The 23661-nt window shown below is 36.2% G+C and overlaps 3 protein-coding genes across 9 annotated transcripts in view; 2 read left to right on the top strand and 1 right to left on the bottom strand.

The window, feature by feature from the left end:
- Window positions 1-4194, top strand: part of LOC119828575 (AMP deaminase 2) — a 38413-nt gene extending 34219 nt beyond the window's left edge. For 3 of the 7 annotated variants that reach the window (XM_038350775.1, XM_038350773.1, XM_038350776.1), the window contains exons 16-19: window positions 114-224; window positions 491-628; window positions 2845-2878; window positions 3989-4191. In XM_038350775.1, the coding sequence (XP_038206703.1) occupies window positions 114-224; window positions 491-628; window positions 2845-2877 (282 nt within the window). In that variant the 3' untranslated portion in view covers window position 2878; window positions 3989-4191. Of the gene's footprint in view, window positions 1-113; window positions 225-490; window positions 629-1153; window positions 2544-2844; window positions 2879-3988 lie in introns of those variants that run through there. The other 4 variants (XM_038350777.1, XM_038350778.1, XM_038350771.1 and 1 more) reach the window with 3 other exon arrangements.
- Window positions 4195-6455: 2261 nt separating this feature from the next.
- Window positions 6456-13511, top strand: LOC119828754 (AMP deaminase 2-like). Its single transcript, XM_038350998.1, has 16 exons — window positions 6456-6557; window positions 7021-7216; window positions 7509-7619; window positions 8005-8085; window positions 8307-8493; window positions 8824-8949; window positions 9234-9432; window positions 9704-9835; window positions 10012-10175; window positions 10577-10700; window positions 10969-11135; window positions 11441-11561; window positions 11896-12069; window positions 12424-12534; window positions 12731-12868; window positions 13500-13511. Exons 1-16 carry the CDS (start codon window positions 6456-6458, stop codon window positions 13509-13511), a joined length of 2145 nt encoding a protein of 714 aa, XP_038206926.1.
- Window positions 13512-13548: 37 nt separating this feature from the next.
- Window positions 13549-23376, bottom strand: LOC119828667 (ribosome-releasing factor 2, mitochondrial). Its single transcript, XM_038350903.1, has 13 exons — window positions 23132-23376; window positions 22604-22732; window positions 22213-22350; window positions 21508-21696; window positions 20536-21044; window positions 19237-19326; window positions 18862-19048; window positions 18016-18171; window positions 17594-17816; window positions 16735-16852; window positions 16442-16537; window positions 15553-15699; window positions 13549-14913 (listed from the first exon to the last, which is right to left on the bottom strand). The coding sequence occupies exons 1-13, from the start codon at window positions 23271-23273 to the stop codon at window positions 14752-14754; spliced, it is 2286 nt and encodes a 761-aa protein (XP_038206831.1). The 5' UTR covers window positions 23274-23376; the 3' UTR covers window positions 13549-14751.
- Between the last annotated feature and the right edge of the window lie 285 nt (window positions 23377-23661).

Raw genomic sequence — 23661 nt, 5'->3', positions numbered from 1 at the left:
AAATTAACGTTTCTTATGTCATCATTACTAAGGTTGATTTTTGCTACAAAAGATCGTCAGCGACACAAATGTGAATGCTTATTAATGATAATATCTTCTCGTTCATATGCCAGGAACCTCTGATGGAAGAATACAGCATTGCAGCCCAAGTGTGGAAGTTGAGCTCATGTGACATGTGCGAGTTGGCTCGCAACTCTGTGCTCATGTCTGGCTTCCCTCATGAGGTATTTCTAATTAATTACATTTAAAGTTTGAATCATTACATTTTTAAACGTACTAAAGGTTTCAGCAACCGCTGACAGTGTCCCTGATTGCCTAGAATATTTGAGCAAAACGTCTTATTGTTTTTTAACTGACGTTTCACGACTGAGTTCAATAAAACGGAATCTGTGACAGAATCACAGAATAATAAATTAATGCCATGAACAATAATCGTGTCTTTATTTATTAAAGGTACCATATTTCATAAAATCACCTCATATTCTTCTAGATGAAACAGTACTGGTTAGGTCCAAACTACACGAAGGAGGGTGTCGCCGGAAATGACATCACGCGCACAAACGTACCGGATATACGCGTCTCCTTCCGCTACGAGACCATACTTGATGAACTTACCAATATATTCAAGGTAAGTTATCACTTAGTGAACATCCCAGCTATTTCCTTTTTTCGCGTCTAGAGATATGATGGGGCAGTACTTTTATCTACATTAGGTTTGACTTTACCATTGAATATAACAACAAAACACTGTGTAGAGACATTGACAACAAATGACTTAGTGTAGGCATTTCACCAAATACAATTAGCCTATACAATTAGAATGCCAGTGATTACAAGTTAGGTTTATCTCTTCCCACTACTCTTAATTGTTTATATCAACTTACCTAAGTTATCGATTTACTTGCATCATCAATTTTAACTTAATTAACACATAAGTTATTAGGATTTTCATACATTGCATACATGGATGACTTTCTATTTGTATTGTGTTTGTACAAATGTATGTTGTGGTCGTAACCTTGTACACTTTCTGTTTTGTTTGTTGAATTGTGTGGCTGCTATGACTTATTGAACCAAAATCCTCCCACACCAATACTATAATACTCCCCGACTTCGCCTGTAACATTGCCTTTGAAATGTGATACGATTTCAGGAAGGAATGTCGACCCATCAGTAAGACCACACGCAGTACTGTGGATACAACGTGCTAAAATATAAAATTATATATAATTAATATAATCGTGCTATATGTAATGTCGCTTGGGTACTGTTGCCCCAATATGTATCGAGTAAGATTTCCCCCAATGTGATAATTAGGTGAGGCTAAAATATAGTGAATGTTTAATCGAATGGTTTTTATTAACATTTGTTATCGTTATTAATATTTTTATCATTTTTAACCATTTAATCTGTATCATTTTTTTACGGTTGTATATTTGTGATTATACTTTTCGATCGATAGGTTTTAAGACATTTATAAACTAATTGTTTTTGTTTAATATTATTAAGTATAAAATAATGATTCTAACATATTGGTTATATTTTTTTTATAATTTAATGCGTTTTTATTGCACATGTAGTTTTATAATCCTCCGTTTTTACACTTTAAGACTTCCTGTTATTAACAAAGTGCCTCCAAAGACGAATAATCTAGATAAATAAGGATCCATGCTGCAAATAGATTTAACTTTGGCCTTTTATACATCAAAAGTGTGTAACATTTAAATTTTATAATGCATAGTGTAGTTTTATGGTAATAGACTCAACAAATTGTTTCAATTGAATAATTTAATTTACACTGTACTCAGTGTAAATAAAATTATTTTCATTCTCCATTACTTTATGGATGATATTTATAAAAATAGCTTCATTAATGTTAATATATGTTAGTGTTTCGTTATTTGCTTGGGATAATGTCTTTCAATCACTGGGAATACATAAAATTTGCTTATTTTTTAATGAGTCGTTTTATCGTTTTTTGCTTTATTGTCACCTTGAACTAGCTATCCACAGCAATCTCAAAAGGTGAATAGAGATATTATAAAGGAATTTTTTTCCCACTATAATTTTTTTTACGGTCATATCAAGTGGTAGCTAATCACGATACAAAAAGGAAATTATGTATTCCCGGTACACATGGTGTGAAAAGTGTTTTCCATTTTTTTTACAATGCATACATTTCTATTATAGTTTATGATCTTTTTTCTAAAACATGAAATAAATCAATACACAACGAACTCTACCATTACATGATATTACAAATCGATACAGAATATTTCAAATTATGTGACAGAGATGCACAATATACTTGTATAGCTCCATCTCTGTCTTACGCTTCAATGTCTATAATTAAAATGTAGAAGCAAGTAATGGTAACTAGGATACCTCTTATTTCTCAGTTACCAGACTTTTTAACATAATAACACATGTACTTATTATTGTCCCTTTGCAATGTATAAACGATTTACCATAGATTGTACATTTTATTTTATATGAAAGTGAATGTTATCATGTTGTTGGAAATAAAGCTGCTCATACGGAAACACATTTATTATTTCAATATAGCCGTTAGTATTATTTTAAAAAAGTATTTCACATTTAAACGACATCTTTTAACAAATTCTGGCGCCATAAGCTAAAAACAGAAGTAAACATTTTTATTATTAATAATCATCACTTGCAATAAAATATTTCACTTTCTATTTTCTGATATAGCATTTTGAACAGGCTTGTCTTAAAAACTATAAGACAAATACTGTAACTGAATTTAAATCAATTTTAAATCTATAGGGTGTGCATAGATGTGCTTATTGAGTAATAACGTATATTTTTTTTGTGCTGTAGATAAAGCGGAGTGGGACGCCTATCCCATATTAAGGTACTCGTTGAGTCGTGTGTCAAAATAATATAAAAAACATTAAATAACCAACTCAAATATACTAAAAACACTTAAAGGAATATAAATTTACGATATTTTAAACGTATAAATAAATTACGTAAATTAAATATTATTTTGGCACACTTGTGTTGACGAATGTACGTTGCATGTTTTTTTTGTGTGTCAGATGTGCCAGTTACAATGTTAATATCATGGGAAAAAAAGGTTCGTATCAATTCTTAATTTTATATGAAAATGGATCGCTTTACTTTCTGCCTCTAAAATGTAGAGAAATTAAATAATTAAATAAATACTTAAAAATATTATCGTAGAGGTCATAGAATTACCATAGAACAATATGATCTTGAAAATTTTATGGTTGTCTGCAGTCCGATTTTCACACAAAACTACTGGATGGATAAAACTTTTTTTTTATTTAGCTATCAGTCCTTGGCATCATATAGACTATAACTACATTAAATTAATTTTTAATCTACGCATTCCTGAACGAAGTAACGGGCACAGCTTGAGTAATATAAAATTCCATGGAACCCACTGTTTCTCTTTGGATAACGCTCAATGATTATTGCGAAAGAAAGACAAATATTTTGAAATTCTTGTATCATCTTTCCCAATATCATAGGCTACAATACAATTTAACTGAGGTCGCCCAAGTAATGTAAGTACAATCATGATCACAAGTGTATTCATTATTTTTATCATTTCTTTACGACGAAATAAGACTGGGGTGCTTTTTTTTGTCAAATGTGTTAACAATTAATTATGTTTTAATTTTGGGTTAAGATTCGTTTATTAATGTGTATATATCTACCTATCTAGTATTCTCATACCAAATATAAGCAAGAAACAAATTATTGTGATGTTAAATTTTTTAAATTTCAATCGCATTAGGATTTAACGATTTGTGCTTTTAAAATAATTCTCTATAAAATGTAGACGAATAATAACATATTAAAAAAACATTTTAATCGTTTCTTATAAATCTGAGTTCAATAAAAACTCTCCTTACATATAATAAGACATTTATGTTTTTACAACCTAAAAACAGATATTTTACTTGTATTAATTCGGATTGTGCGAATGTTACAGGCCCGACAATCATTCAGACGGCTGCGGAATGGAGCCAAATCCCCCACTCCTCCTCCTCCGAAACTGAATGCACCTATCGCGTCTTAAACGACCCTCCCTCGTGTGAAATGATGCATTTCCTCGCTAGAGTTAAATAAAATAAATAAATATGATATACACGCTTTTGTATGGAAGTGTACTCTAAATATTTTATATTTTTACTATAATTTGTACGATTTATGAAAAAAAATGTGTAAAATAAGCCTTTATAGTACATAATGTGTTTAAGTTTTAGGAGTAAGTTATATAGGTACTTTTTGGCAAAAATAAAAAATTTAAAGGAGACTGTTATTTTATTTCATCCTAATTTTCCTAATAAGTATAATATAAAAGCATTTCAATGCTATAAAACTAAAAATTAAATTTAACAAAGGCCGCGTTCCATCGATACAATATTGTAATCATTGAAATAATGTTTCGTATTGGTTGTGATGGTTCTTAATCATCTCAATAGATGGCGTGGGGTGCCCCTTAGACACATGAAACCGAAAGAGTAGAAGAAATTCGATTACTGTGGCAGGATCACGGGTGGCCGAGAGGCTACGCGTTGCTACGGTTAGGCAAGATACGCAGGTTCGAGTCCTGCCTCGTGATCAAATTTTTTCTATTCTTTCAAAATTTCTCATTTATAAAGCATTTCAATGCTATAAAACTAAAAATTAAAGTATAATATATATATTTTTTATCTATTTCTATTTTGGATATATGTAGTAACACTCAAAAGTATACTTAATGTAGTTATTCATTAGTAACATAATCATGATATAACTAGGGAGATGTTAAAAAAATAAAAATAAAAAAGACGTTTATTGCTATTAATACACTGAAAAACGCTAGCATGAATATAATATAGATATAGATTATTTTCCGCTTATATCACATGAATTCAGAATTTAAAATCTAAAAGGCTTTAAAATAAACACCATGTATCTTCCTATTTGTTTTTTTTTATGAATCTTATAATTAAAATTCCCGTGTCATTTTAGTTACCAAACTCCTCCGAAACGGCTGGACCGATTTTTATCAAATTTTCTGTGCATATTGGGTATGTCTGAGAGTCGGCCAACATCTATTTTTCATACCCCTAAATGATATGATGAGGGAGGCAGAACAGCGTTTGGCGGGTCAGCTAGTAATAATATATAATATTTTTTTATAAGCATAAAATATGTCGAAAATATAAAAACCTTACCTTTACGAACGGTTAAGAATTTATATGACAAATGCATTATAGTCATATGATCCTTCACTCAATTCAGCATCAAATTGAATAACAGTAAAATGAACTAAAAATAATATTAATATATACACCTATGAAACAATTTAAACACACAATGCTTCGCAAACAAATCTAAACATGTTTGGTACAAAACAAGACTGCAAGCAATGGAATAAATCGCGATCGTAAGTATTCGAAAGACATCTGCAAAATTTTATATAACTAGTTCTAAGTTGCTTTAGGAGAGGTGACAAAGTGTAATGAATGCGTGTATAGTTGATAATAGAACATTAGATAAACACATATTGAAACTGGCCTTTTTGCCTCTCCACGTCCTAAAAAAACTGACAGCTTTAGTATGGTTTTAAAAAGTGTAGTTTAAATTCATAAAATAAACTAATCTTCTATCTGTATTAAATTCTCGTGCCACAATGTTAGTTACATTACTCCTTCCAAACGGCTGCACCGATGCTTATGAAATTGTGTGTGCATATCGGGTAAGGCCCGTTTCCTTTTCCTGACATTTCCGAGTCCATTCCTTCTTTTCAGTCATCAATCCTTTCCTTATTCCTTACCCCTTAAAAAGGGTTGCGCATTCACAGAGGCGATTGTTCATGGGCGTTGGTCATCGCTTACCATCAGGCGAACCGTTGCCCGCTATGACATAAAATAAAAGAATCGGCCAATATCTATTTTTCATACCCCTAAATGATAAGAGTAAGGCAGAACAGCTTTTGCCGAGTCCTTATAGACATATATACTACTCTATCATCATAATCAGCCCATATATGTTCCCACTGCTGGGACACGGGCCTCCTATGAGGGTTCAGGCCATAATCCACCACGCAGGCCAGGTGCGGGTTGGTAGATGTCACAAGTCGTCGAACTTTTTGATTCTCGGACATGCCGGTTTCCTCACGATGTTTTTTCCTTCACCGTTTTTAAGCAATAGTATGTTATCCACATGTGCAGATAAATTGAAAAATTAATTTATTTCCTGGACGCTCACGCCCGGTCTCGAACCACGACTTATCGATTTTGAAGTCCGAGGTTCTCACCAGTGAGCCACCACTGCTTTTATATACTACTCTATGTAGAGTCGTTATTATTGTTAATATTCACGATTCTACTCTCAAATATTGCTAAATTACTAGTGCCATACACTATCATACACATTTGTGGTTATATCGTAGAACTATTCGGACCAATATGGAGTCGGCGCGTCTGATGGTCCGGGGGCCGGGGGACGGGCGGGGACGCAACACCGTGCCTTTCCAGCGAGTGTCTGTCTGCGGGATTCATGTCACTGGGGTATAACTATTTACCTCTTATTAAATCGTTCAAGACGGAGCTATATAGGTAGGTTGTTTAGCGGCATCACTTTTCACACTGCAATTAGTATTATTTTAAGACGTCATGGTAACCCCTCCCCGCAAGTCTACTAGAGAGTCATTCTTTAAAAATTGGTACGTAGTACAATTTTAAAGAAATTTTTAACCATCAAACATATGGAGCAGTAAATTTGAATATGTTATCTACAGAATATCACAGTTAAATAATTTCTAGTTAGAACATTTTTCCTTATGCAATACACCACGCGTAGGTAGATTTTTTCAATAGTTTTTGCTACGAGAAGAAAGTCTAACAAAGGAAAAAAGGAGATATAATTGAAAATATAGTTTCTGTGTTAAGTTTCATAAACAACGTAGAATATGAGACTTTTACATCTTTGCGTACAGCGTAGTACCTAACTACTTGGTAATCTGTGACGAAGGTACCATTTGATGAACTGGTGCGTGCAGCGACCCTTCTCATTGACGCATTGAACCTAAGGCGCAAGTACATGGACATCTCGTACCAGTCGTTCCCCACGGGGCTCGCGTATTACCTGGACCACCACGAAGCCCCGCCGCGGGGTCCGTACCACCAGACCTCCATGAACTTTGGAGGAGCCATGATTAAATTTGATAGTTAGTATCAATAGCGAGTATAATTATTTGTGATATATATATAGCTTATATTTACCTATTTTACTCACATCAGTACCATATTTATAACTAAATCAATGGGCTAAGTAATGAAATTTTATCATGCAATTTTAGCAAGGTAGAGCATGCATGAGGTCACGATACAGTTTTATGTCCAAAAGTAGTGTAAAATGTACATCAAAAATATAATAAAACAGGCAGGTAGCCATCACGATAAAGTTGTTAAGAATATGCCTTTCTATGCTCCTGTTTTTGGTAAAAATCTATGTAACAGATTCCCAAGCTGAGCAGTACCTGCGACTCACAACTTGTTCCTCTGAGGAGCTGTGCCTCCCGCTCCCGGAGAGACCCAGCATGACCAGCATGACGAGGTCCGATACTAACTGTTAGTAAAAGATCATATACAAGTTCATATTTAATGTAAAATCGTATGAAAAATCTACCCTTTAACATTTTAATGTTGTATCTAAATATTTCAACAACAGAGTTTATACAAACCCATTTTCACGAAATTTAAAAAACTCCATAAGTGTGGGAATCGAGCATGCTTCAGCACGAATTAAAAAAGCCAGATGCCCGTTTAATTTTCTCACCATTCCCAGTCTGATTCTTTATTTTCGTCGTCAATCCTTTACCCCTTAAAAGCACCCAATTCAGCTGTAAATTCTCTCTAAAATTGTAAATTGTATCATCAATTCAGAGGTTCATGTTTCATAACTATTGCAACCGTAATTCATTAAGAAAAGAATGGTCACTAAACCCGTTTCCAGTGAACACTATGATCACCCCAATCGGCCCGATAAAGTCGGGCATACACCGCGAGTCGTGCGACAGTCAAGAAGAACTGGATCGTATGTTTAAAACTTCAGGTATTGACACGTAATTTTTATCATTTCATTATAGTTGTAATGAAGATAAAATCATAAACAGTTCAAACATCAATTAATAGGTAACCAAATCAAAAAATTGTATAACCTCTTATTAAATAGTTTTTAATTTATACACCACAATACAATCTAAACATATCGAGACTCAGTCCAGTTATTATAATATTGCATTAACTACAATCAAGATCCCTGGAGCTGCAACATACCCTCGGACTGCCACTACCTGTACCGCTGGGAGCGCGGTGTGATCACAATCTATCGTACCGAAGGCGACATGGCCGACCATCATCCGCTACCTTACAGGAACGTCAGTTTTGAGAAGTATGTCGAGGACTTGTCACGACTCTCTGACATGGTGGCTGATGGTCCACTGTAAGTTGGGTTCTCTTTGTTGAATGATTTAAATACAGCCGTTTTCATAAACCGACAAGTAGACGCGACAGTTATGTACAGAAGACGTTAATTTTCGAAAAAGATGATTAAATAAAAATATAACCTTGAGAGACATAAAAAAGAAAGTGGTTTGCATCGGTTATACTGTTACAGTATTGTCGCATTTATAGCCTAAGTTGGGAATGAAGAGAACTACATTTAAATTACATTTTGAAAGATTCTGCTATTTTCCGAAATACAAATTATGCCTAAATTATCACGTGAGGATTATTGACTGCTGCTCTGCTTAAGAAACTCATCTTTTTCTAGTAAATCGTTCTGCTACCGCCGCCTTAGCTACCTGTCATCTAAATTCAAAATGCACGTACTTTTAAACGAATTGCACGAACTGGCTCTACAAAAGGCTGTTCCACATAGGGATTTTTATAATGTCAGGTTAGTCTACACTATTTTATTTAATTTTTCCTCTAACTTAATGACGCCGCCAAAGCATCAAGATCATCAACTGTTTGTCCAATATCTAATTATAAACCACCATTAAATATCCTTCAAACATAATAAACTTGCACACATTGAAAATCTTATGTTAACGTCCTTACAGTGATCAGTCAAAAGTGTTTAAAACACTGTGTTCCATGGGGCCGCTTTAGTGACGGGGCAACTGAAGCTATAGGTCCACGACAAACTCTACCCTAACCATGGCTATTGGTAATTGGCAGGAAAGTGGACACCCACATCCACGCAGCATCTAGCATGAACCAGAAGCACCTGCTGCGCTTCATCAAGCGTACGCTGCGCTCGTGCGCCAGCGAGGTGGTGGCGGTGCAGCGCGGCGTGCCCAAGACCCTGCGCTCCGTGTTCGAGGAGATGAACCTGGATGCGTACGACCTGAATGTGGATCTGCTGGATGTGCACGCGGTCAGTGTGAAGAGTTTATATTGTTGCGTATACAGTACACGTAGTCGTGCTCCATGCCTGGGAACTGGGCACGTGCTCTTAGTAACCGCACAGTAACAGTTGTCTCTGGAAACAACGGAACTAATTGACATTGTTACCAGCTTTGTATTTACTAGTAGGTATTTCTCATCCTTTTCTATGTCAAAAACAGACAGTTCTTTACGTACCTTGTTATAGAAAATTCCTTTTTCGTATAATAGATTATATCCATTTAATATTATGTATATAACAGGATAGAAACACATTTCACCGCTTCGACAAGTTCAATGCGAAATACAATCCCGTCGGCGAGAGCAGCCTCAGGGAAGTGTTTCTAAAAACTGATAACTACATGAACGGCACATATTTCGCTAGGATAATCAAGGTAAAAGAAGTTTCACCATTTATTTAAGTCATTGTACAATTTGAAGTTAACGTGAAATCTGGCTCAAATATATAATTTAAGAACGAATTACTAATGTATATCTTAGTATTTATGTAACAATGCGTTAGGTAAATTTCACACTAGAATTTCAAATAGAATTTCACACTGAAACCCAGGAGGTGATAAGCGACCTTGAAGAGAACAAGTATACATATACGGAGCCTCGCATCTCTATCTACTGCAAGAGCCGCACGGAGTGGAGCAAGCTGGCGTCGTGGGCGCTGCGCCATGACGTTGCTTCGACGCACGTGCGCTGGCTCGTGCAGGTGCCGAGGTTATAGTGCGTACACTTTATACACTATGATCTTCTAGTAGTCGGACACCCGTACTGTATCTTCACAAAAATTATAAGGGGGAAACTGTTTTTTTGTATGTTTGTAACCTTTTCACCGGACTTCTGGACCGATTTTAAAACTCTTTCACTATTGGAAAGCTGTAACTTCACTAAGCGACATAAGACATTTGTATCACGGGCGAAAAGCTAGTCGTATATAATAAGATTATTGGTCAGACTCCCAAGATTTAGGCAGTCCAAAGTTATTTCCATATCTCGAAAAAAAATAACCAAAATGTTATTAGAATTTACCTCACAATTACATAACAGTATACCTACATTCTAGTTAGTTGTCATAGTGAGTCGTGAGCAGCCAATATCTGATCTAATTATGCCGTTGCCTCCAGCGACATCTACCGCATTAACAAATTGCTGAACAACTTCCAAGAGTTTCTCACCAACCTGTTCGAGCCCCTCTTCGAGGTGACCATCAACCCGGACTCCAATATTGAACTTCACAAGTTCCTCACGGTAATATTTTTAGGACATATGATAAAAATAATCATTTTATTTAATACAATATCATCATAATCCGTTTCACTATACGATGCCACCATAATAAATCCATATCATGCATCCTATCATCCTATCCTAGCGGATGCCTATCTGCATGTCAAATTTCAGCCCGAACGGTCCGAGAGCTGTGCGTTGAGTTCAATCAGTCACTTTTCTTTTCTATACGTTAAGACTTATTGGGTAATATAAGCCGTATAGTAACAAATTTACGCTTCTTGCTTAGCACGTGATTGGATTCGACAGCGTGGACGACGAATCTAAGCCCGAGAATCCAATTCTGAGCGAGAACATGCGAGCTCCCGCTGACTGGAACGACGAGGAGAACCCGCCCTACGCGTACTATCTGTACTATATGTACGCGAATATGGTCACCTTGAACCAGTTGAGGAAGTAAGTACAAATTCCCGACACAGTTCATGCAACATTACGTTAAACACAACTTGGTATGCACACAAATTTGAACATTATTTTCTAGACGTGAATGTCGCGGTGATTAATTTTCCATTCACAAAACATACCTTAAACCTTCCATATTATAAGATATCAATTAATTAATAGTTATAGAAATAAGCATCTGTTCGAAGGTTGAACCCTCAATTCTTCCCATAGATGTCTTAAGAAACACCATTGGCCAAAATGATTGATGCCTAATTTTTATATTATACCGTTACCAGTAATTAGTTCATTCAACACAGAGAACGTGGTATGAACACTTTCGTTCTGCGACCTCATTGTGGCGAAGCTGGACCCCCTTCCCATCTCAGCGCTGGCTTCTTGCTGTCAGAGAACATCTCGCATGGACTCATATTGAGAAAGGTATTGGGAGTTGCATTCATGAAGGGCGATTTATAAAGAATGGTAGTAGAATTCTGTAAAGTAATTAAGGAAGTTAGTAATATAAATATTACTTTTATTTATAGCATACATTATTTTGGTTATTATATAGTTATTAATAATAATCAGGTAGAAATTTTTAGATAACCCCTAATCTCGTCATAATTCCAAGCTCTAAGCAAACAAAGAAAAACAAATGCCCTAATAACATCAAGGAGATACCATTCAGAAGAAACGGGTATATACTCTGAAAGTGGCCAATCTTCCATCTTAAAGATTTTAAAGGAAACTTCTATTAAAAATGTATTCCACCTAGGTACCAGCGCTGCAGTATGCATACTACTTAGCTCAGATTTACATCGCGATGTCTCCACTCAGCAATAACTCGCTGTTCCTGCGCTACCATCGCAATCCGCTGCCGGAGTACTTCGAGCGAGGTCTTAAGGTCACACTGAGTACTGACGATCCTCTGCAGTTCCACTACACTAAGGTATGGATCTTGAAATTGTTAACATTTGTTTCGAGGTTAGAAAGGAGAAAGGTAATCTATGACAGATCTTCTTTAGGCGCAATAACTTATTAATAAATTTAATAATATATCATTATCTTAATGAGACATACAGCCGTGTCTCAACAACTATGTAAGACAGCGATTTTAAGTGGGACTACGTAAATAAGCGCTGGATTTGTGTATTCTTTTATAATGAAATCGTTTAATGGTAATAAAATAAGAAGATTGTTGGTTTAAATACTTCGGAATTTTAGGATCTTGTCTGTTTCGCCCCAATGTTCCAATTTATCATCTTCAATAAGCTATTGCCAAATTTTCCACGAACGGTTATAGGAACCCCTTATAGAAGAGTACAGCGTTGCGGCTCAAGCGTGGAAACTGAGCGCGTGCGACATGTGCGAGATGGCGCGAAACTCTGTTATCATGTCTGGGTTCCCGCACGAGGTGGGTCATTTTAACTGTGATATCTCATAATTTTCTAATTTTCTAAATTTAAAAAATTGATTTTTCTACAATGGGAGTCGAAGCAAATATTTCTACTTGTTTAATTGTATAATGGTGTTTGTAGCGATAATAAAAGCAATGAAGGTGACGTTAAGCGCCCTATAACTTTAATAATTTGACGAATAATTGTGTGTAGATGAAGCAACACTGGCTGGGGCCCCAGTACCAGCGTGAGGGCCCCGAGGGCAACGACATCACGCGCTCCAACGTGCCCGACCTGCGGCTCGCCTACCGGCACGAAACGCTACTCGACGAACTTGATAATCTCTTTAAGGTATTCGAGAATATTCCAGCTTGTTTTATCTTTATTCCTTTTCTTTTATTAAACTTAATTTTTACTTCTAATTTATTCATCAAAATACAAATACGTTTTAGATGTGAGGCAGTTATTTATGTTGTTTTCTGCAAAGTTATACAATTCTATTGTTTATTATAATTCTTGTCTTCATCGCTCGACCTATAAAACACAACGAACGTATATACAGGCAGAAGCACGTATACAATATAGTACAGCTCAGTCGCACCTGATAGAAACGTTTCTTCTTTTTAAATTCAGGCAATAACAATGTTATATAGAGATATAATGGCCCGCGCTTTTACCTATATGTTATATCAGACTGTAATAACTATCTCTGTGACAAATTACATCTAGTATTTTCTTGTGTTTGGTTTCACGCGAGTATTATACATTTAGAAATTAAAAACTTTTCAACGGATTTTAAACGCGATTTATTCATTATATTATTAACCCGACGTTTCGAACACTTTACAGCGAGCGTGGTCACGGGGAGGTCTCCCCGTGACCACGTTTTTAATTTCTAAATTACATCTAGATCTATTCAGATTTAGACGCGATTCTCGAATTTACAATATGCTGAATGTAATTTATAAATTATTTGTTTCAGGGTGCAATGTGATTTGTCGAAATAAAACAATTTGTTGTATTCGATTCTTTTTAATAATTACAATCACAATAAACTATTTATGTTTCGTAATTTGTTTTATTTACACGTTACATAAAGGAGCTATGTTAATGTAACCAAGAAACACTGATTCTGTGGACGCATTAATAAACACTGTTAGAAATAACTTGAGTTTAATTTTGGCTAATGAATAATTGCCACTTGAGATACGACTTTCTTACAACCAGATAAGTCATAGAATCCTATAACAATATCACTTTACTTTGAAACGGGACGAATTGGTGATCAGATGTTTATCTACCAACTGCTATCACTTTGAAAGTCTATGTTATGTATTAACAGACTGTCATAAATTAGGCAATTATGAAGAACTAGCTGCGCCCCGCGGTTTCACTCACATAAGTCTATATATTATTACAGTTTTTCAGCTGTCTACGCACCAAATATCATTGCAATCGGTTCAGCAGTTTTTGCGTGAAAGAGCAACAAACACACACACATCCTTACAAACTTTCGCATTTATAATATTAGTCGGATTGATATAACGTTAAATCTGTTAAATTTACCCCCGCTGGTTATTGTCTAGAAACACAATTTCATATTAGGGAAAGATGTATCTAAACACAGTAAAGATAAAAGATGCTAAAAAGGAAAAAAAAAAACGATTTGTATGACACTACACTACGCTCACGACTGTATCGCAATGAACGCACTACACTGCGCGGTTGCTAACTCAGTAATATGATGTGCCCGTGGATTGCAAGCAATGTATAATTTTAATCTCTTGTCATTGCGTCGTTTATTCCAACATATAGAAATTAAGTCTGCTATTTAATTAAATGATACACCATTACAATCCAATTATTGTTATACAAATAAATCGGAGTCATAATAGCATAGTATTGCAGGTGAACTGTGGTGGTGTCTCAATGAGATAATGCTCAGTGTTGCCACAAAAAATATCCCATGACATAATTTTCATATGGCAATTTAGTTGGGATACGATTGTGTTTCAATGGAAGACCATTGAGCATAAATATTTATCAGAATACCAAATATGCTAAACTATTCTAACAGGGACCAATTTCAACACAGTTGAATATCTAAGCTAACAGACTTGGGGCCCTGGATGACATTATACGCTTTCCCCCTTCTGAGTATCTGAACTTCATTTTTATACTTTAGCCTTACAAGACAATCAGAACAATATATTTTACAAATATTCCAAACAATTTCAAAAGCCGGTAACAGATCGTATTGCCTTCTCTTCGTCATAAGGCGACATCTGCTGGTAAGAGTGGAACTCCATGGTGAAGGTTGCTAGACCGGAACTGAGCGAACGCAAAGTGGACGAGAAGCCCATCAGCTCGGAGAGGGGCGCAAGGCAGTCTATCACCTAGGAATTATAATTAAATGTTTATTCAAATACATAATAATAATTCGAAATTGTCACATTTACTCTCATACAAAATTAACGCAGGGAAATTGTTTCAATTCTAGCGATTCTGATCAGGATAGTAAGATGCACTCGTGAAATTATTGTATTCTCACTGATGCTTGAGAAGTGTACATAATTCGAATTAAATCTGTTCATTTAAAGTGGATTAAAACCATTTCAAAGGAGTTGATTACATTTAAACATCATCATCATCATCAGCCTATATGTGTTTCCACTGCTGGGACACAGGCCTACCAGGAGGGTTAAAAAAAAATTCAAACATAGAGGTTGCTAATAAAAACGTGTTAAAAAGGATTGAATCGAATAAACAATATTATTCAGCATAGCATTCGAGACCGGGCGAGCGTGCAGGAAGTAAATTGATTTTCAATATATCTGCGCATGAGTGTTACATCACCACTGCTCCAAACGGTGAAGGAAAACATCGTGAGGAGACCTGTATGTCCGAGAATCAAAAGCTTTGACGACATATGACATCTGCAACCCGAACTTGGGCAGCGTGGAGAATCATGGCCTGAACCCTCATAGAAGGCCCGTTCTCCAGCAGTTCCGCAGTTCCGCAGCGGTGCAGCGCACCTTGTTGCCGTGCCGCAGGTGCACGTGGTGCAGGGCGGCGCGGCGGCGCGCCAGCTCGGCCAGCGCGCGCGCGGCCTGCCGCTGCGGGCACACCACCTGCAGCGACATCACCGGCTCCAGCAGCGCGCTGCCGCTCGCTTCGAACACCTGACGCGTTTCGATTTTTATGAGTAAAGCGGACAATTTTTTTAAAGAAAGCTGACAATATTTATAAATAAACTAGCTGACCCAGCGAACTCTGTTCTACCTCACTATTATCATTTAGGGGTATGAAAAATAGATGTTGGCCGATTCTCAGACATACCCAGTATGCACATAAAATTTCATACGAATTGATCCAGTCGTTTCGGAGGAGTTCGGAAACTAATATTGTGACACGGGAATTTTATATATAAGAAGAACCTTAAAAATACCGGGCAAACTGGTGGATCGCCGGATAGCAAGCGATCACCAGCGACCATAAGTATAAGTATTCACGAGATTCCTTGTGTAACTATTACCGGTATTTTAATAAGTGATATTTATCTAGTCTTCCGCATTAAAACGCAATGTGTAGCTCTTAAGCGACCACTACTTATAGCATATATAATATAGAGCACAAATTAATATAGCGCATTAATATTATGCAGACATTTAAATTACGTTTCTTATTAACTTGGTTATCATATTATTTTATTTGAAAGTAAGGTTTTAGATATAAATAACATTCCGCCCACGAAGTGAAAAAATATATAACCGATTATAGGGTTTCAGCCTTACAGTTTTCGTTTCATGACATCTCGGAGATAAAACTACTAGTAATCATAAAACATCCAACGTGTTCCGTAAAAACTTGTATAAGCTATGTCCAAGTGGATGATCCCTGAATAAGTGTAATTTAAGCACATACCTTCCGCAAACACTGGACGGTAGCTGCCGAAACTGTGGTGTCCGAAGTTCCCTTGCCCACTTCCAGCCAATGGAGTGTCGCTTGAACATCTACCAACTGAAGATTGGCTTGTTTTTAGGGTTCATTAAAATTTTACAATGTCACATGTTTAGAGTACCTTAGACTAAGAAGTTGTGGTAAGAACAAGTGGTAAGAAGGAGATTTAAGAGGAATAAAAGAGAGTTAGGAAGAGTTAGGCAGACTACGGGAGAGTTAAAGAGAGTAAAGGAGTGTACGAGTGGTCAAGCACGTACCGGACAACCGAGTTTCGGGCCGTGAGCGACGGCAGACTGCACGCCGCGACGGACCGCCTGCTCGAAGCGCGGCGGGATGTGCGATAGGTTCGCCGCACTCTCTGCCGTTTTGTCAAACCTGTGGGTGAGATGACAATTTTATATTGAAATAGATCTCTTCTATGAAAATGTCACCGACGACCAGATCGAATTGGGCCGACGACCAGATTGAATGGGGACAAATGAATTTTCTACGGAACACAAAAATAATGACGTCATTCGGTTGAAAACCCTCGGAATTATCCTATACCCTTAATTTAAAAATCTAATCTAATAGAGAAATAAGATTTACCACTTTGTACGGTAACACAGTAGATTGTAGTAATTTTGATTCTTTTCTTAATGTGATCTGCATTTGAACGAGGCGTTGTCAGTCCAATAGAGTCTCACTAGTTCTATATTTTTTAATGTACTGGGTACTGTTTAACACAATAGGATGATACCAACTGAGCGGATACTAACAAAATAATTCTCTTATTTTGCCAGAGAAGGATGACTGCATTGTAACATACATTTTCTTTGAAGGCGGTTTTGTTTTAGTTTACAAACGATGCCGACTAGCTGCGCACCGCGGTTACACCCGCGTAAATCCGTATCCCGTAGGAATATCGGGATCAAAATTGCCTATATGTTATTCCAGTTGTCCAGCTATCTATGTACCAAATTTCATTGCAATCGGTTCAGTAGTTTTTGCGTGAAAGAGCAACAAACACACACACACACACACACATCCTTACAAACTTTCGCATTTATAATATTAGTAGGATAGGATGTATGAGGTGTCTTGACCAAAAAAAATATACTTCCTTCTTCCACTCACTTCAGGATCTTATCCTGCGGCACTCCAGCCACCTTCTTCGCAGACATGATGACCTTGACCACCTGCCTCGCGTTGCCGATCTTCCGATCCACATTGTGGGTGAACTTAGCGGAGCCGATTAGCGCCTCCTTGTACGCGATCTGCGGCGGACCGAGGTCCACGTCGATCTTGTACTCGCGTATTATCCGCTCCTTTATTATTTCCAGGTGCAACTCGCCCATACCTGGAATGAGAATTTACGTCATTTGTAAATGTGGGTTTGGGAAAATGTGTGACTAAATTATACAAATAATTCCTATATAGAGTACTAGCTGCGCCCCGCGGTTTCACACGCGTAAGTCCGTATCCCGTAGGAATATCGGGATTTCGGGTGAATTCCTGTAATAGAAATTCTACCGGATGACCATAAATCTCCTACCCACCAGCCAACACCAACTGTCCAGTCTCGTCGTCACTGGTGACGCGGAGGCTGGGATCCTCCCTCTGCAGCTCAGCGAGAGCGGTGTCCAGAGCCGTCTGGTAAGCGGCGCTCGGGGGCTCGATGGAGCAGAGGAACACCGGCTCTGGGACTGTTGTGCCTGTTCATTGTTTGTAATGTGATTTTCTGACTATTGAGACACACACACACACTGTTTTAGTAGTAAGTTGGTGTTTCAGTTTGTTTATCTATACCATTCTGTAACATTTTATATTAGTCAGTTTCTTATTATCCAATTATAGACTTTAGATGTTCTATATATGTGTGATATTATGGACAGACTTGTAGTTATAAGATATTCTTGGCATGTGGAATTATTAAGATTAGTTTGAATGCTGATACAAACAAAAATCTAGCAGGCTAACAAATTTTGTAAGAGAGAGTAAATAGTCTGTTTCACCTTCTTGACAGAAATTATGACATATACAAACAAATAAAGACGCATACAAATATTTTAAACAAAAACCTAAACCTTCTTCAATTTGTAAGAACTAGATCAAATTTATATGGGACCACACGGGAAGCGCTAGCTGTCAAATAATAAGACTTGAAGTTCTCAATTTTTTTTTTTTTGGTTTGTTACTGATTGAACACCGCGAGTTTTCAACACATTAGCGTAATTGTTGTTGCGTTTGATAGATAATTGTGGTCTTTTGGTCCCATTCTAGAATGAGAAGGTAATACCTTCCACCCCTGGGGTGTCAAGGCCCTTTATTATAATTATATTTTATGTTTCTTTATTTATTTATTTTTTACAAGTGATAAATAGATTTTTTTTTTATTTTCTCACCAATCCCCAGCAGTACATCAGCCATATCATCAGCACTAGGGTTCTCTGTGGCCTGCAGCCGCTGCTTGGCACTAGGAATCATCAGCTCTTCAGCCTGCTTAGGGTCCTTTAGTACTTCCCGAAGTCTAGACTTGGCGCGACTGGCCGCTGCGTTGGTGGACGTTACCAAGTCACCTGTCATTGTGACCTATATCATTTTTTTATATTAATGTGTTTGATAAGCATTTAAAAAAAAAAATAAAAAAAAACATATATATTAATATAAATTGTTTATGTTTTTAGTTTTATATTATTAAGATGGTGTATAAATGAACATTTATTAACGAATAGAAGATATTACACAGGAAACTTATTCTTTCTAAACTCCCAACTCACTTTAAGAGCGCTGACCACGGCGATGTTGCCAGCTGTCACCTTGTCCACTGGCTTGTATTCGTCCGCTAAAGCTACGTACAGTGAACCTGTCTGAAAGTTATATTCATTACTGTTTCTTTTAAATTTTAATCATATTGATGTAGGGCAAGCGATCTAAGGCGAGTTCAATCATGATGAATTTAATGATTATATCAAAGGTCCCGCCATCCGTCCCCACCATCCCACCACCATCCACGCCCACTTGCGTACCATATCATCTAGTAACTTTGTGACTTTTTTTCTTTCGTATCAAATTTGTTGTATTATGTTAACAATACATTATCAAATTACACAGCGGCTTTCAGGGGAAGCTTCACATACAGCGCTACTAGGTGCTGGAATAATTTGCCTCCACCTACAAGAAATTGCAAAACGCTGCACAGTTTTAAATATCAGTACAGAAAAGTTGTTCTTACTGAATTTCTCAACCAGCCCTAATAGCGTTAAATGTAATACGCTCATATCATTATGTATATTTATATGTGTATGTATATTTCGTTTCTATATATACATACATAATATACATTGGTTTTTTTTTTTCCTTTTAATCAAAAATTACTAATTCTTTATCTTATGTATGTATCTTATGTATAATTTTTTATGTATATATTTATGAATTGTTAATATTGTCTATACCTTTATTCACCTATCACAAAATTATGATAACGTTTATGCTATCTATTTTCCCACCCAAAAGACCGTTCTGGTGCTCCAAGCGTAGCCAGTTGAGGGGGCTACTGAAAACCGGCGCCTCTCCACTAATATGGAGAGGCAAATGCTGAGGAGTCCCCCAATCACAAATACTTCCAAATGTAAAAAAATGTAATTTTTATTTTTATTCGTTATTCTCAAAATGTATTAATTGTAAGTTGTTGTATTTGTGATTAAAAGTATTTTCTTTCTTTCTTTCAAATTAACATAAATCCTCAATTACGCTTTACTTTTTTTTCATTTTTTTTAAATCAAGTGTCATCATATACTTTTCGGTATTTTTAACCGACTTCTTGATAAAGAAGGGGGTTATCATATGAACTGTAAACTTTCTACTGGGTGAATCAATTTTTATGATTCGTTTTTTATTTGAAAGCTGGTGCCTGTCATGTGGTCCCATTCAAATTCGGTCTAGTTCTGACAATTTGAAGTTGGTTTATATTTGTTAAAATTAATTATAAATATAAAACATGTTTAGAGTACCTTAGACTAACCTACCTTAGACCAGGTCAAGTAGTCCTCTTAAAATAAACTAAGATAAATTCTTACTTGTTCACTCATATCCCTGGCGATGTTATACACCTTCTGCCCCTTGCTGAACTCGCCGCTGTACAGCCTGAGGAAGGTCAGCACACCCCTCTGGTCATCGTGCTGCACCTTAAACGCTCTTGCGCTCATATCCTCACCGAAAAACTTCTGTAATCTGCTCCCTTCGTTCGGATGCGGCAAAAACGATACAATACCATCCATCAGTGTCTGAACACCGATATTTTTGTATGAACTGCCACACATGACTGGATATGCCTTCATATTGACGGCACATCTGCGCACGGCATTCAATACATCTTTGGTGTTGAGATTATCCAGTGATTCCTGCTGGATTATTGTCTCTGCCAGCTCATCGTCGAGAGAGGAGATCGTGTCTATCAGTTGTCTATGGTCGTTGAGAGCAAGTTCCCATTTCTTGCCGTCGGCCTCGGTGAGTTTCCTTCGTGACAGGTTCTGGCCTCTGCCGGATGTCCAAATTATTTCTTGTAGCGATATTAAGTCTATGAGACCTACAATAGAAGTAAAGTCGGTTTTAATGTGTGTATGAAGGGCTATGACTAAATAATTAGGAAAGAACTTAAAAAGGTTTCCATAATAAGTAAAAAATAAATAATTTTATTTTTTTTTATTTATTTTATAAGCTGCCCTACATATTAAGTTGGATCAAACACCACATGGTGTGCAAATTTGATTAAAATCGGTTGAGTAGTTTAGGAGTTCAATGCGGAATACAAAGTGGCACATGATTTATATATATTAAGAAGATTTTAATTAAAGCTATTAAGAAGAAATACCAATTAATGTATGTAAATAATACATGAATAATTGAGGAGCTTGAAATTCGAAAACAGTGACGGTTTTGACGGATCATTTAACGTTTTATTCCAATATTGAAACCAGAATACTGGTATTTAAAGGAAAAACTCGTTAAAGCGGGTGATGAATGAATCAATAAAAATTGTAACAGCTCACCAATAAGTTTGCCCTCATGTACCACAGGAGTGTGCAGTACCAGCGGGGTGACCCTCAGCTTGTCACGTATAGACCTCTCGCAGGCCTCCACATCTGCATCGGAACGGTCCATCTTGTTGAGGTAGATGATGCGAGGTACACGGTGACCATTTGCTTGGCGCCATACCGTTAAAGTTTGCGCTTCTACACCTGAGAGACAATGTCTTATTCATTTGGTATTGAGATGATGGGATACATAATTAAAGTTGATAATACTAGTACATGAGAAATTTTTAAAGAATAGAAAAAATTTGTTCACCTGCCTCGTGAACAAATTTTTTCTATTCTTTCAAAATTTCTCATTTATAAAGCATTTCAATGCTATAAAACTAAAAATTAAATACTAGTACATGTTGTTATTAACAGTAAATTAGATGAGCCGTGCGGTATCACCCGCGAATAATGCATACGTGAAACGAAGTGAAGAAGTCCAGGGCAAAGACATCAAGTATCATTAAAATCTATTGAGCAGTTTTCCAGTGAAATAGTAATAAACATACAAACATACAAACACCCATCTCTTCTTACAAAAATTCATAGGACAAGTTAATAATGTAAAGATTAGGTCTAACACCAATTGAGGCGCAGGGTATAGCTGTTTAAATAAATTTAAGGTGTGAGCATTTTCTAGGCATGCACACTGCTCCATTCAAAAAGTACACTTACCCGCAGAAGCATCTAAAACAACAACTGCTCCATCCAGCACTGCTAAACTCTGTTCCACCTCCATAGTAAAATCTATGTGCCCAGGGGTGTCAATTAAATTGATCTGGTAACCATTCCAGGGAAAGGAGACAGCAGCAGCTGTAGTGAAAAGTTAAAACTATTATTATACTTATTTTAATGCAGTTTAGAGTAATTAAATTGTATGTTATGAGTGTAAATAGATTGAGGCAAGTATATTATAGGTAACTCATGTTTATCAGTCACATTTGTTTGTCTGTTTGTTTGTTTGCTATCATGTCAATCTAATTCATTTGTATTGTAATAAACCTGTAGGTCTTTCAATTGGATTGACAGTAATTAGAAAATAAATCTTTTACATTCCTGCACTCACAGGTAATGGTTATTCCCCTCTGTCTCTCCTGCTCCATGTAATCAGTCACAGTGTTTCCGTGATGCACCTCTCCCATTGTTCTGATGGTTCCGGAGTAAAACAGCATTCTCTCTGTTGTTGTTGTTTTACCTTCGTTGCAATAATAATGATTTATTTTAATAAAAATTGTAAATTAATAAAAAATTATTTATAATCTTTTACATACTGAAAGTTAATAACCAACAAATAGACAAGAGTTGCATAATACAATAAAGTTTTATATTTATTAGTTCATCATTTTTAATCATACAAATTGATATCATAAATGGAATATACAGATTTAATTGCAAGTATTGAGCTTATATTTATTTGCTAAACTTTAAATGACGATAGATCTGTATAGCAAATTATAATAATTCACAATTTCCAAAGTCAAATATTATTCAATATGTAATTTATGTAGAGACTAATGATTTCGCTGGTAGTAGCTTTACAGTTCGGAGGGTGAATGCAATTGTACATTGTTAAAGGATTAAATGTTTATCTAACCTGCATCAATGTGGGCTAAAACTCCTATATTTCTTATTTTTTCTATTCCATTTTGTTCCGCACCAAAATTGCTACAGAATGCGCGTATTTGTCCACATTTTATCAGTTTTCTATAATAATTCATAATGCAATATGTCTTCATATTTATTGGTCTTCAATATTTTTCCATTTACTTAATTTTACGAATTTTTGAATCAAAAACATCTGATTTCATATTTGACAACATCTGACAGTCAGTTGACTGTTGACATGATAGAATATACACTTATATACGATTGACATTGTACCCGTGAACCGGCGAACTTAACTGCGCTGATGCCACAGTATAAACATATTATAAGGCATATTATATATAGACCTTAAGTCTGATCACACCTGATGCTATATTGCATGCAGGTGTGATCAGACTTACATACATACATACTTACTTACGTACATACATACTTCGTGAAAAAAAATTTTGACTGGATGTTGTTTAAGTCGCAAGTAAGTAGTAGGTAGTTAAGGGTACTCTTACCGTCTACTACAGT

Source organism: Zerene cesonia, chromosome 8 (genome assembly GCF_012273895.1).
Source record: "Zerene cesonia ecotype Mississippi chromosome 8, Zerene_cesonia_1.1, whole genome shotgun sequence".
In the NCBI taxonomy this organism is placed as follows: domain Eukaryota; kingdom Metazoa; phylum Arthropoda; class Insecta; order Lepidoptera; family Pieridae; genus Zerene; species Zerene cesonia.
Note: the sequence above shows the minus strand (reverse complement) of the source record. Positions and strands in the feature narration are given on the sequence as shown.

What these genes read in the sequence shown, in the direction of transcription:
- LOC119828754 (XM_038350998.1), top strand. Translation starts at nt 6,456, where the DNA reads ATGGAGTCGGCGCGTCTGATGGTCCGGGGGCCGGGGGACGGGCGGGGA. An exon ending in ATTTCGCTAGGATAATCAAG is followed by an intron (nt 9,836 to 10,011) that starts GTAAAAGAAGTT and finishes ACTGAAACCCAG; the next exon opens with GAGGTGATAAGCGACCTTGA. An exon ending in GTGCAGGTGCCGAGGTTATA is followed by an intron (nt 10,176 to 10,576) that starts GTGCGTACACTT and finishes CGTTGCCTCCAG; the next exon opens with CGACATCTACCGCATTAACA.
- LOC119828667 (XM_038350903.1), bottom strand. Translation starts at nt 23,273, where the DNA reads ATGAAGACATATTGCATTATGAATTATTATAGAAAACTGATAAAATGT. An exon ending in CCAGGGATATGAGTGAACAA is followed by an intron (nt 19,327 to 20,535) that starts GTAAGAATTTAT and finishes TATAACTTTCAG; the next exon opens with ACAGGTTCACTGTACGTAGC. An exon ending in CCGTCCAGTGTTTGCGGAAG is followed by an intron (nt 15,700 to 16,441) that starts GTATGTGCTTAA and finishes GAAACGCGTCAG; the next exon opens with GTGTTCGAAGCGAGCGGCAG.